We start from the raw sequence: 13,447 nt of genomic DNA, 5'->3' as shown, positions 1-13,447 counted from the left end.
TAGTGGAGCAGGTTGCTTGTGCTTTTCTAAGCGATCCGGCCCCCCGTCTTTTTGTGGCGCCGCTCAGAACACCCCCATTTTCCCATTGATTTTGACAAGGAAGATATTCAAACTGCTGCCACTCTTACAGCTTTGAAGCTACACCCCCAAACTTGAATAACATAATCATGGGGTCACCCCCAAATGAAACAGTGACATTTGTTGGTAGCCCCAAAGTGGGAGGGGCCAGCAACAGCTGATCACATTTCACCCATTGACTTTTATGGGGAAATTGAAACTGCTGCAATCTTACAGCTTTGAGGCCACACCCCCCAAACTTGAATCACATAGTCATGGTGTCAGCCTGAATGAAAATATGATGGCTGTTGGATGCCCAAGGGGGCGGAGATGTGAACAGCCAATCAGATTTTACCTATTGACTAGGCGGAAATCCAACCTGCTGCCATTCTCACAGTAATAATGCCGGGGTCCCCAAACTTTGGCAGAGTTAGGCACCAGGTAACTGCGGTTCAAGGTTAGAAAAAGTGGGCGGAGCCACCAACAGCCAATCCGACTCAATGACTCAAGGTTAGAAAAAGTGGGCGGGGCCGCTAAAAGCCAATCACTTTTCTTTCATTGTTTTCAGTGGGGAAATTCTAACTGCTGCCATTCTCACATGTTTAATGTCAGGGTTCCCAAACTTTGCACAGTTTGTCACTTGGTGACTATGTTCCAAGTTTAGAAAAGTGGGCGGGCCAACAACAGCCAATCAAATTTCACCTGTAGACTTCATATGTTTAAATTTAAACTGCTGCCATTCTTTAAATATTAATACTAAGGCCCCCCGAACTTTGCAGAGCTAGTCACCAGGTAACTGCAGTTCACCAACAGCCAATCAGATTTTAACTACTGATTTTCAATGGAGAAATTCAGCCTGCTGCCATTCTCACAGTAATAACACCAGGGTCCCCAAACTTTTCACAGTTGGTCACTAGGGGACTGCATGTTTAGGGTTTTAAAAGTGGGCGGAGCCACAACAGCCAATCAGACTTTACCTATTGAATTTTTTTGGTTTAAATTTAAAATGCTGCCTTTCTCATACTATTTATGTCAGGGTTCCCGAATTTTGCACAGTCAGTCACTGGCTGACTACATATTCAGGGTTAGAACAAGTGGGCGGAGCCACCAACAGTCAATCCATTTCCACCCATTAAATTTCATTGATTTATAGTTAAACTGCTGCTATTCTTTAACTATTAATCCTAGGCTCCCTAAACTTTGCAGAGTTAGTCACTGGGTAACTGCAGTTCCAGGTTAGAAAAAGGGAGCAGAGCCACCAACCGCCAATCAATGTCACTTGTTGACTTTCAGTGGGGAAATTTAAATTGCTGCCATTCAGACATTAAAACCAGGGTTCCCAAACTTTGCACAGTGGTCCAAGGTTAGAAAAAGTGGAGAAAACAGATCAGATTTCATTCAGTGACTTCATGTTTTTCAACCCAACATAAAGTTCCCTTTCTAGTTTCCAAATGCTATTTCCAAAAAGCCTAAAAAGCTCCACTTTCAATTTCTACTTACTTTTACCAATTGCATTTAATAATTTATTCAGTTATTGCTATACTGCATATATGCAATAAAAATACATTTAATTTCAATTTCTGCAAAAAGAATGAAGTAAAACTAATAGAAGTAGCAGATATCCTTCAAAGCTCTTTATGTTTTCTAGCCCTGTATTTAAGAGAAGTCCCAACATCACAAAGTCTCCACTCACAAAGTCAGAGCAGCTTCTCAGAATAGATGATCACGACTTCACCATGAGACCTGGATTTGGGGGTATGTATGATTATGATATTGAGTCAATGCTTATGAGGCTGTTTTTCACTATTTTTTAATGTCTACATAGCCATAAGGACATTAGCAATATAAATGTCAAAATCAAATTCAATTTGATTGGAGATAAAATGAAATGCATCGCCAATCTTCTGTTGTGTTTTTTGCTCACAGATAGGGTAACTGAAATAAAACCTTTACTTTTTGCTATAGTGGACTACTTGTTTTTTCATTTTATAAACTGGCCCTATTTAAGCATCTTTTCAGTTTCAATATAAAAGGCTTCCAAACATTGGTGCAAAGTGGTAGCAGCAAGAATGTTTGTGACTGGAGCCAGCGACCAAGGAGTCTGTACCACTGTACCCCCTCTACTATATGCAGCAATGGTGCTGCATCTCCGACAGTCGCCTATCACAAGTGCACATATAAAACAAATGTAGGAAGTGCTGCACAGAGGTTCATGAAGCCATGTGCAGACATTTTAAATTATTCCTTATAAAGGCAGGTATTGGTAACTCTGCTAATCACTATAATTTAAGGTGAGGGAGCTGTGTGATGCAGCTTTCCAATCAGAAAGGGCTTTGAGACAAACAGTTATTTTTATGCAGGTGGGATTAAGTTCTTCTTTTCACCCCTAGAACATAATTGATTTTTACATTAGATCCTCTTAACGTGGCATTTCATTTTATTTCTTGTCATTATCCTTTCTTATCTCTTCTAATATAATTTCTATCACTTATGTTGTAGATGCTCCCTTTTTAGTGGTCAACTGGCCTGATGACAAATAGGCCTCACTGTAGAGGAATCCACATGAGCTGCTATACAGACATATTACTGATAAATTGCCAACATATTCCACAGCAATGTATATCAAATAATGGAGAACAAAACAATACTACAGGCCATATGGTCAAAGAGCCTTGCTTTTTTATACTCCAGACCTTTTTACAACTTTGTATTTGCACAGAAAGCAAAATTGTGTCTCTAGATCAGCTAATCAACACCCAGGCCTCCTGTATTTTAAACATATCACAACTAATTTCCAATCAAGGTAACAGGTTTCTGCAACTATTACTGCTGGCTAAAGTTACAAATAATTTTGAAAAAGCCCTCACTCAGCCCCGTAGGAAAATAGGGCAACTAGACAATAGTGTACATTGCTTAAGTCACCACTAGGCTTGTTGGCCATTAACAATTAGGCAACCTTGCAATAAGCAACGTGTTGTAGGGTGTACAGATATTAGGGCCATGTGTTTTGGGGAAATACATTGGTTTTTTTCAGCCACATGAAACACAAGACAGTTTTATCAGATTATCAAATTTAAATTTTGACTTGCATTCTCCTTTAAAGAAGAACTAAACCCTACCCTTTCTCAGCCTCTTGTCAACCCACCTCCACTGCTTTCTATTCAGGCTCCCTGCTTCTGTGCTAGTCTGCTATAAATCTACATAGTTAGGGTTTAATTCTCCTCTATTTTCTAAACATCACAACTTTACAGGCTACTAGAATGAGAAAAACTCCATAATTACTCAGTTTAACACTGTTTTCTCCTGACTATTCAGCTACTTATCCCATATTTCTTTTTTGAACTGAAGTAAAAAACTGTGTGTTTTGGTGTAGAGCTGGGCCTACATTTCAAGATCCACTCATTATGCAAACAAGCATATCTTAAACCGATTTGGCCACCAACAGGCTGGGTTTAATTAGTATGATCTGATCATTTGGCCTATTGGAGGTTTCAGAAAATACTTGTGGGAATATTCACATTTAAGAGTTGAGGATAAACAAAATCGATTTTTGGTAAACAACCATCTTATTAAGGGGCTGATTTAGCAAAATTTGCATTTACAGTTTAAGAAATAAAACCTCACCCCACATTCTATTCATTTCTATGGAATTTATCAAGTGGTGAGTTCTAGCTTTCACCCATTGATAAATACCCTTCTAAAAATTCCATGGTAATAATTTGAATGGGGGTGAGTTTTTATGTATTTTTGTGTGAGTATATACAGTATTAATCAACTGTATTAAACATACAGTAGTTCTGCCATTGTTTACTCACAGTAATATTTTAAGTATTAAAAAAAAAATATATGTTTGTATATTATAGGTCCTGCAATACCAGTGGGCGTTGAAGTACAAGTGGAAAGTTTAGACAGTTTTTCAGAGGTTAATATGGTAAGTAATCTGTTCAGTTGTCTTTAGGTATCCTAATTGTACTTTTTAAACATATCCATGCTTTGGTGGGCTCCTGATAACAAATAGTAAAGGAGGTTGAGCATTCTGGCCTTCTGCCTTTGTCCATGATAATGGAGTTTAGATGATATACATCCCTTCTAATAGTATGTATGTATATCTTTATTTATAAAGTGCTACTTATGTACGCAGCGCTGTACAGTAGAATACATTAATATGAACAGGGGGTATTAAGATAATAGATAAATACAAAGTATTACAATAAGCCCCAATAAAAAAAATATACAATTGCAATAAGATAAGAGTCAAAGACACAAGAGGATGGAGGTCCCTGCCCCGTAGAGCTTACAATCTATATGGGAGGGTAACTTACAGACACAAATAGACAAATATTAGTGATGTAGGTCACAGTGGGTGACATTACAAGTGCTAGTTCCCTGGTCAGGTGCGGTGCAAGTGCTCCAAAAGGTAGTCTTTAAGTTTGGTTTTAAAACAACCGAGGGAGGATTCTCTCCGGAGGAAATCAGGGGGGGCATTTCAAATGTAAGGGGCAGCGAGGTAGAACGGTTTAAGGCGGGAAACAGCAGTTGTAGTGGGAGGTGCAACCAAACGATTGCTCCCGGAGGAATGAAGGAGCCGGCCAGGAACGTATGGAGACACAAGGGAAGAGATGTAGTGAGGAGCAGAGGAATGGAGGGCTTTGAAGTTAAGAGAAGGAGTTTGTAAAATATTCTTTGTTTAATAGGAAGCCATAATAAACTTTAGTAGGGGAAGGGCCTGAACTCTCCTGGATGAGAGGAGGAGAATTCTGGCAGCAGTATTTAATATAGACTGTAGGGGGGGAAGATGGGAGTTAGGGAGGCCGGTTAGTAGCAGATTACAGTAGACAAGTCAGGATAGGATGAGAGCATGCATGAGCAGCCTAGCTGTTGCAGTAGAAAGAAAGGGATGGATTTTGGCAATATTGCGCAGAAAAAAGTGACAGGTTTTGACAGTGGTGTTAATGTGGTCAGAGAAGGAGAGACAGGAGTCAAAGATCACTCCCAAACAACGCACCGAATCGACTGGGATATAGGGGGGGGGGGGTTAGGACCAGGCTTAGGCGGAAAGATCATTAGTTCAGTTTTTGTTAGGTTCAGTTTGAGGTGGCGTTGGTTCATCCAATTGGAGATAGCCAGGAGGCAGTTAGAGATTTGAGTCTCAGTTTCGACTGTTAACGAAGGGGTCGAAAAGTAAATTTGGATATCATCAGCATACAGATGATATTTAAATCCAAATGAACAGATAAGATCCCCACATTAAGAGGAACTGGAGATGAGGTTTTGTTAGCATAGGAGACAGTGAATGAACGGTTAGAGAGGTAAGAAGAAATCCAGGATGCAGCCTGATTATGGAGACCAATCGAATGCAGAATTTGCATCAGGAGGGAGTGGTCGACCGTATCAAACTCAGCCGATAGATCTAGGAGGATTAGTATGGAAAAGTGACCTTTGGCTTTGGCAACCTGAAGATCATTCGTAACTCTGCACAACGCTGTCTCAGTAGAATGCGCAGGCCGACAACCAGATTGCAGCGGGTCCAATAAATTATGTGCATTAAGAAAGTTAGAAATACGGGAGAAGACAATACGCTGTAAGATTTTGGAGGCAAGCGGTAGAAGCGAGACAGGACGGTAGTTAGAGAGACAGGATGGGTCCAGCATGGCCTTTTTGAGGATAAGCTTGACACAGGCCTGTTTAAAGGAAGAGAGGAAATTTCCAGAAGTCAGAGAAGAGTTGAAGATGTGAGTGAGAGCTGGAGTAAGTTCAGGAGCACAGTGTTTAAGCAGAGAAGAAGGCATAGGGTCTAGAGAACAAGTGGTGAGGGGAACCGACAATAGAAGCCGGGAGACTTCAGAGATAGTTACGGGACCAAAAGAGCTAAGACATGCGGAAGAGGGCTGAGGAAGGAGGAGCTGGTTAGTATTAATAGAGGGGGGAATTTGATTGCGGAAGGACTCCACTTTGTTTATGAAGAAATCAGCAAAGTCCTGGGGAGAGTGCATAAAGTGAGGTAATGAAGTCTGTGAGGGACGCAGAAGGGTAATGAATATAGAAAACAGGCGTCGTGGGTTGGATTTATAATTGTTTATAAGGGTATTGTAGTATTCCTGTTTAGCCTTTGACAAGGCAGAGTTGAGGCAGGCCAACAGGAATTTCTAATGGATAAAGTCCGCTGGCGTACGGGATTTCCTCCACATACATTCCGCAGACCTTGCACAGGAGCGTAAGAATTTGGTGCGCACATTCAGCCAGGGGTGTGGGTTTTGAACCCGAGTACGCTTAGGCTGAAGGGGTGCAAATGAATCAATGGTGGAGGCTAGTATGCTGTTGTACTCGCTAACCAGGGTGCCAGGGTCAGACATCTCATTAAAGGAGGAGAGACTGGACCTGAAAGAGTGAGCTAAGTCCGGGAGGTCTACGTCACGTGTATTTCGAATTAGTAGAGTGGGGGAAGGAGCAGGTTGGGAAGGAGAGTGAGAGACAGAAAATGTAACCAGGTGATGGTCAGAGAAGGGGAAGGGGACACTGTTAAAATCAGAAAGGGACAGATTTTTGGTAAAGACTAAATCCAGAAAGTGGCCATCCTTATGAGTCGGAGCGTTTGTCCACTGCTGGAGTTCAAAGGAGGAGGTTAGGAGGAGTAAACGTGAGGGCCAGGGTTGCGAGGGATCATCAATATGGGAGTTGAAGTCCCCAAGGATGATTGCAGGGCTGTCAGTAGAGAGGAAAAATGAGAGCCAGGTTTCAAAATCAGAGAGGAAGGTAGCAGGGGAGGAGGCTGATTGGGACCTGTAAATGACAGCCACCCGTACAGAGAGAGGATGGAAAATCCTAAGGGCATGCACTTCAAATGAGTTAAACAAAAAAGCCGGGGGAATAGGAATAGATGCGAACCGGCAACGGGAGGAGAGGAGAATTCCAACTCCCCCACCGCATCCATTGGTCCGGGGGGTGTGGGAGAAAGACAGACCGCCATGAGAGAGCGCAGCTTCAGTGGCAGTGTCTGTCAAGGAGATGAAATGATTTAGAGCAGAACAGATCATGGATTAGTGTAGCTTTGTTAGTTAAGGAACAGACATTAAGAAGGGCACAAGAGAACGGAAGGCAGGAAGAAGGAAGAACCTGAATAAGTAGGTATGGAGCAGGGCCCGGGGTTTGGGGAGACATCCCCTGCAGCCAGCAACAGTAGGGGTAGGACGTTAGGTGCTTTGCTGTGTATTGTTTGCCAATGGTATGAAATTATTTAGCCTCAATGCTCGGGACCAAGGGTATTCCGGATAAGGGGTCTTCCTGTAATTTGGATCTCCATACCTTAAGTGTACTAAAAAATCAATAAACCATTAATTAAACCCAATAGGATTGTTTTGCATCCAATAAGGATTATGTATATCTTAGCTGGGATCAATTACAAGATACTGTTTTATTATTACAGAGAAAAGGGAAATCAGTTTTAAAATTCTGAATTAGTTGATTAAAATGTAGTCTATGGGAAACGGGCTTTCCGTAATTCTGAGCTTTCTGGATAATGGGTTTCCAGATAATGGATCCCATACCTGTGTATATATATAAAACAGCAGAGAAGAACGGCACTCACAGGCAATTTTTCACACCGAAGTCATCAAAAGGCATCATAATCAGTGAGGTTCTTTATTAGTCCGACGTTTCAGTTCCTACAGGAACTTTCATCAGGGACAACAATATTGCAGTGCACATTTGAACGCTATTTAAGCCCAAAAGGGCGCCAAACACAGGTTGCTAAGCAACAACAACCAACAAATAAACAAAAAAAACTTAATGTGAAAGCAAAAACATACAACATAAATTAGACAAAACAGTATAGGGAGCCTAAGCTCTTTAAGTATGATCTCATGTGCAAGGTACATACAGAGAGACAACAGAAAGAATACTTAAAGATAGTCAGCACGATCTCCTGAGCGCTATTGTAATAGCGCTAATACTTGCACAACACTATGCCAGCGCCAGAAGCCAGGTACCCCTTAGGGCTCTGGTACACGGGGAGATTAGTCGCCCGCGGCAAAACTCCCTGCTCGTGGGCGACTAATCTCCCCGAGTTGCCTTCCCCCTGCCATCCCACCGGCGAACATGTAAGTCGCCGGCGGGATGGCAGACGCGGCGGGGGCGATTTCGGGAAATCGCCGAAAAAGCCTCGCGAGTCTTTTTCGGCGATTTGCGCGAAATCGCGTCGCCGCCCTTACGAGACACACACTCTGCTTTTGGACCTGGTCACAGAAGAGAAGTATAGCATTCACCAGGTCTTTTAAAAGACACATCAACCCCAAAAAATAATTTTTTGCCTAATAAAACTTTTCAATATTAATTTATTAAAATTTTTTCGTTATTTAAAAGTTATTTGTAAATGTAATTGGTATAGAAAGCATCATTTGCTGAACTCCTGGTTTTGGAATTTTTTAAACAATGTTGCAAGTGCCAGGCTCCTACTGTAAGTCAGGTCTGTAAAATCTGCTGCCTTGTGTTACATTGTTTCATACTCCAGAGACACCAGGGCAAAGGACAGGCAAACACTGCTTTTAAGCAGTTATATATACAAATAACTAAAAAAACATTACAAATATGTAATGAATGTAAATTGCAAAGTTGCTTAGAATTGTGTTCTTTTATTAAGCAAAAAAATATATATATTTTTGGGGTTGAAATGTCAGCCTCAGTTCTAAATGTTTGCTGTGTGCAAATGAATTTAATGTGGAAGAAATCATTAAGGTTAGCTAAGTCAACATAGACTCTTAGGATTTATAAATCAGTAATATTCAGTGTGTCTCCAGTCGCCATTTGAATGCCTCTACTATATATATATATATTATATATATATATATTATATATATATATATATGTATGTGTGTGTGTGTAAAAAAGACCAGCAACACCGGGATTTCTTGTGAAAAGTGAAAAACATATTTTTAAAGTAACATGAGCAGCCGACGTAACGTTTCGGTCCCCATCGGGACCTTTCTCAAGGCCACAAACAGTGATCCGCATACTTGTTACTTCCTTGTATAGCTTGGTAGTGGAAGTCACGTGGCGTGTCACCATGGAGACGGGATACACAAACAATGTATTCCATATACACGGAAGCCGGCACATCAACCCTGCATATGTAGGCGAACTAGTTGGTGAAATATGGCTGGTGACATTTGATGTCGCCAGCCTTTATACATCTATACCTCACATTGAAGGGATTATGGCGGTAAAGATGAAACATCCTTACCTTCATTTTGTACAAAAATTTCTATACATTTCGGGACAGGTTTTATCTACAGATATGGGGGGCGGCCATGGGCTCCAAGGTCACCCTGGCCTATGCCAACTCATTTATGAGTTGGTTTGAGGATGAACACGTTTATCGTAATGTGCTTTTCACTATGCATTGTTTTGCGTGGTGGAGGTACATTGATGACATGTTTCTCCTATGGCGTGGTGACCTGGAGTCCCTGTCCACCTTCCGTGATCAGATAAATAGGGCCCATCAAGACATTCAATTTACAATGACAGCGGATACTCACAGAATAGTTTTCCTAGATGTTGAGGTTATCAGGAGTGAACAGAAAATTCCTTACGCGTAATTACACGAAACCTACAGATCATAATCAGTTGTTAAAATTTAATAGCTTTCACCCTATATCTGTTAAAAAATCTATTCCTACTAGTCAATTCTCGCATGTTTGTAGGATAGCGAATGATCCAGACATTGCTACAGAGGGACTAGGGGTTACCATAAACACATACTTCAGAAGAGTCTATAGATATGGAAGAGATTGGTCAACAATGTAAACAGAAATGGAACAACGTATGACGTTTCTCAATATCATGTTCTCAATATCATGCGCAGAGTGGCCGGCTACATTCTATTATGCAGAAACATTGGCATCTGTTAAGGGAGTCATATCCCTCAATTGAAGTATTTCAACGTACCCCTATAATGTCTTATCGTAGGGCAATACAATAGGTGGCAAATTGGTAAGAGCCCAAAGTCCCCCTGCACCATGGAAATTTACTTCCTGGGACCAACCTAGGGAGGGTATGTATAAATGCAAAGGTTGCTCCCAATGTCGGTTTGTTTTGGTGGGACCACAGTTCATTGATCCTCATACAGGGAGATCATATAAAATACGTGGACATCATACATGTGATACCAGTTTTGTGGTGTACATGTTAGTGTGTGCATGTAATTTGATTTACATTGGAAAAAACTACCCAAAAAGTTAGAGACAGGTTTTCACAACATAGATCTACAGTAAATACTGGAAATAGGATCCTTTCCGGTGTCCCGACATTGTTTAGAAATGGGACATACATCCAATGATCTTAGATATCGGGTTATAAAACACTTCTCAAGAAAACTGAGGTTAGAATGGATTCATCGTTTAAATACTCTGGCTCCAAATGGGCTAAATAGAGATTTTGATCTGCATTTATTTTTGTAAACTGTAATGAACGCTTATTGTTGACATTGAACAATTAGGCAGGAATTGAATTTTATATTTTGTCCCGACAACTGTTTAAGTTTGCTAAGTTTCTTGTTCTCTAATATGTAAGTTTTGGGGTCACTGTTATGGTACTTTGACAGTCTTTTGATCAGGATTGTACTGGTTGTATACATTACATGCGGGGTTTATGTCCCCGGCTTCCGTGTATATGGAATTACACTGTTTGTTGTATTACCGTCTCCATGGTGACCCACCACGTCACTTCCGCTACCAAGCTATACAAGGAAGTAACAAGTATGCGGATCACTGTGACAGCCACAGGTTACGCTTGAGAAAGGTGTGGGATGCCCCCGAAACGTTGCGTGTATGTGGCATACTAGCTAATAAGTATGATTTTTATCCTGCTTTGAACGTTCGCTGCCACACTCTTTTAACAACGCTTTTTAATTAAAAGCTACATTTTATGACTCTGGAGTGCGGCTCAAGTTTGGAAGATTATATATATACAGTGGCTTGCAAAAGTATTCGGCCCCCTTGAACTTTTCCACATTTTTGTCACATTACAGCCACAAACATGAATCAATTTTATTGGAATTCCACGTGAAAGACCAATACAAAGTGGTGTACACGTGAGAAGTGGAACGAAAATCATACATGATTCCAAACATTTTTTACTAATTTAAATAACTGCCAAAGTGGGGTGTGCGTAATATTCAGCCCCCTGAGTCAATGCTTTGTAGAAACCACCTTTTGCTGCAAATTTACAGCTGCCAGTCTTTTAGGATATGTCTCTACCAGCTTGCACATCTACAGACTGATAATCCTTGCCCATTCTTCTTTGCAAAACAGCTCCAGCTCAGTCAGATTAGATGGACAGCGTTTGTGAACAGCAGTTTCAGATCTTGCCACAGGATTCTCGATTGGATTAGATCTGGACTTTGAATGGGCCATTCTAACACATGGATATGTTTTGTTTTTAAACCATCCATTGTTTCCCTGGCTTTATGTTTAGGGTCGTTGTCCTGCTGGAAGGACCAACGCTGAAGAGAAGCACCCCCAGAGCATGATGCTGCCACCACCATATCTGACAGTGGGGATGGTGTGTTCAGAGTGATGTGCAGTGTTAGTTTTCCACCACACATAGCGTTTTGCATTTTGGCCAAAAGTTCCATTTTGGTCTCATTGCACCAGAGCACCTTCTTCCACATGTTTGCTGTGTCCCCCACATGGCTTGTGGCAAGCTGCAAACGGACTTCTATGGTTTCTGTTAACAAAGGCTTTCTTCTTGCCACTCTTCCATAAAGGCCAACTTTATGCAGTGCATGACTAATAGTTGTCCTATGGACAGATTCCCCCACCTGAGCTGGAGATCTCTGCAGCTCGTCCAGAGTCAACCATGGGCCTCTTGGCTGCATTTCTGATGAGCGCTTCTCCTTGTTCGGCCTGTGAGTTTAGGTGGACGGCCTTTGTCTTGGTAGGTTTACAGTTGTGCCATACTCCTTCCATTTCGAATGATCGCTTGAACAGTGCTCCGTGGGATGTTCAAGGCTTTGGAAAATCCTTTTGTAGCCTAAGCCTGCTTTAAATTTCTCAATAAACTTTATCCCTGACCTGTCTGGTGTGTTCTTTGGACTTCATGTGTTGTTTGATCCCAATATTTCTTCTTAGACAACCTCTGAGGCCGTCACAGAGCAGCTGTATTTGTACTGACATTAGATTACACACAGGTGCACTCTGTTTAGTCATTTAGCACTCATCAGACAATGTCTATGGGCAACTGACTGCACTCAGACCAAAGGGGGCTGAATAATTACGCACACCCCACTTTTGCAGTTATTTATTTGTAAAAAAATGTTTGGAATCGTATGATTTTTCATTCCACTTCTCACATGTACACCACTTTAATTGTCTTTCACGTGGAATTCAATAAAATTTGATTCATGTTTGTGGCTGTAATGTTGACAAAATGTGGAAAAGTTTCAAGGGGCCGAATATTTTATTCAAGGAGACAAGGAGATATATTTTAATATAGGACATTGAATTAATGTATTTTACAGGACTTCACTAAGACACTACTGGAAAAGATGAGCGCTTCTCCTTCCCCAGTTCCAACAATCAGAGAATGATGTTTGATGGCCGGCTAGTGAAAAAGATTGGGTTACCGACATGTTCTTTTTCATTCCAAGAGATCCTTTATTCTGATACAACAACAGGTAATATTATGCTGAAGGTTCAACCTGATGGGAAAGTGCTGTACAGTCTCAGGTATTGGTTTGCCTGTTTGTTTTCAATGACACTATATGAATTACAGATTCACACTAGTCTTAAAAAAATCTTAAAAGAAGAATAATGGGTAGGTTATATTTGAGCAATAAGGTACAATTGGACGTCTTTGATTATAAATACATGGAACAGAACAGATAGCTTGTAATTAAGGTGCATCCAAATTTAGTAGATTGTAAGGAGAAACCTACATATTTATCTTACATTTGTGAAGTTTTGGTGTTATTGTATTTTAACAAAATACATTAAGTAGATTTATGTCAATGTGGGGATTTTACAAATGAATGCATATTCAGTGAAATGAGTAAACCTAATTAACTAAGTTTCTGAAAATGACCAGTAAAATTGGAATACAACACATTTCAGCTTACAATAGCATCTCTCACTTTTTTGGGTGACAGCAATGTGCTATATGGATTTTAGCCATTTTCCTCTTGACACCCAGTCCTGCTCTGTAGAGATTGAAAGCTGTAAGTATTGAGTTGCTTTCAGGGGCTTATTTACAATAAGGAACCAAAATATTGTGCCTAGGGTGGCAGGGTTGTCCCTTTAGTGCCAGGAAATCCAGCTATGGAGCTGGGTGTGTGTGTGTGTGTGTGTGAGGGGGTTGTGGGCTCTGTGGAAGTGACATCACGCATACTTTTGCAAAGTTG

General features: G+C 40.9%; 1 protein-coding gene across 1 annotated transcript in view; it reads left to right on the top strand.

The window, feature by feature from the left end:
- Positions 1-12,637, top strand: part of gabrr4.1 (gamma-aminobutyric acid (GABA) A receptor, rho 4, gene 1) — a 32,403-nt gene extending 19,766 nt beyond the window's left edge. Inside the window, exons 4-6 of the mRNA XM_031902715.1 lie at positions 1,706-1,812; positions 3,921-3,988; positions 12,569-12,637. Of these exons, the coding sequence (XP_031758575.1) occupies positions 1,706-1,812; positions 3,921-3,988; positions 12,569-12,637 (244 nt within the window). The remainder of the gene's footprint in view (positions 1-1,705; positions 1,813-3,920; positions 3,989-12,568) is intronic.
- Positions 12,638-13,447: the final 810 nt, after the last annotated feature.

This window comes from Xenopus tropicalis, chromosome 5 (assembly GCF_000004195.4).
Source record: "Xenopus tropicalis strain Nigerian chromosome 5, UCB_Xtro_10.0, whole genome shotgun sequence".
NCBI classification, from domain to species: Eukaryota; Metazoa; Chordata; class Amphibia; order Anura; family Pipidae; genus Xenopus; species Xenopus tropicalis.
This window is presented reverse-complemented; position numbering and strand designations above follow the sequence as displayed.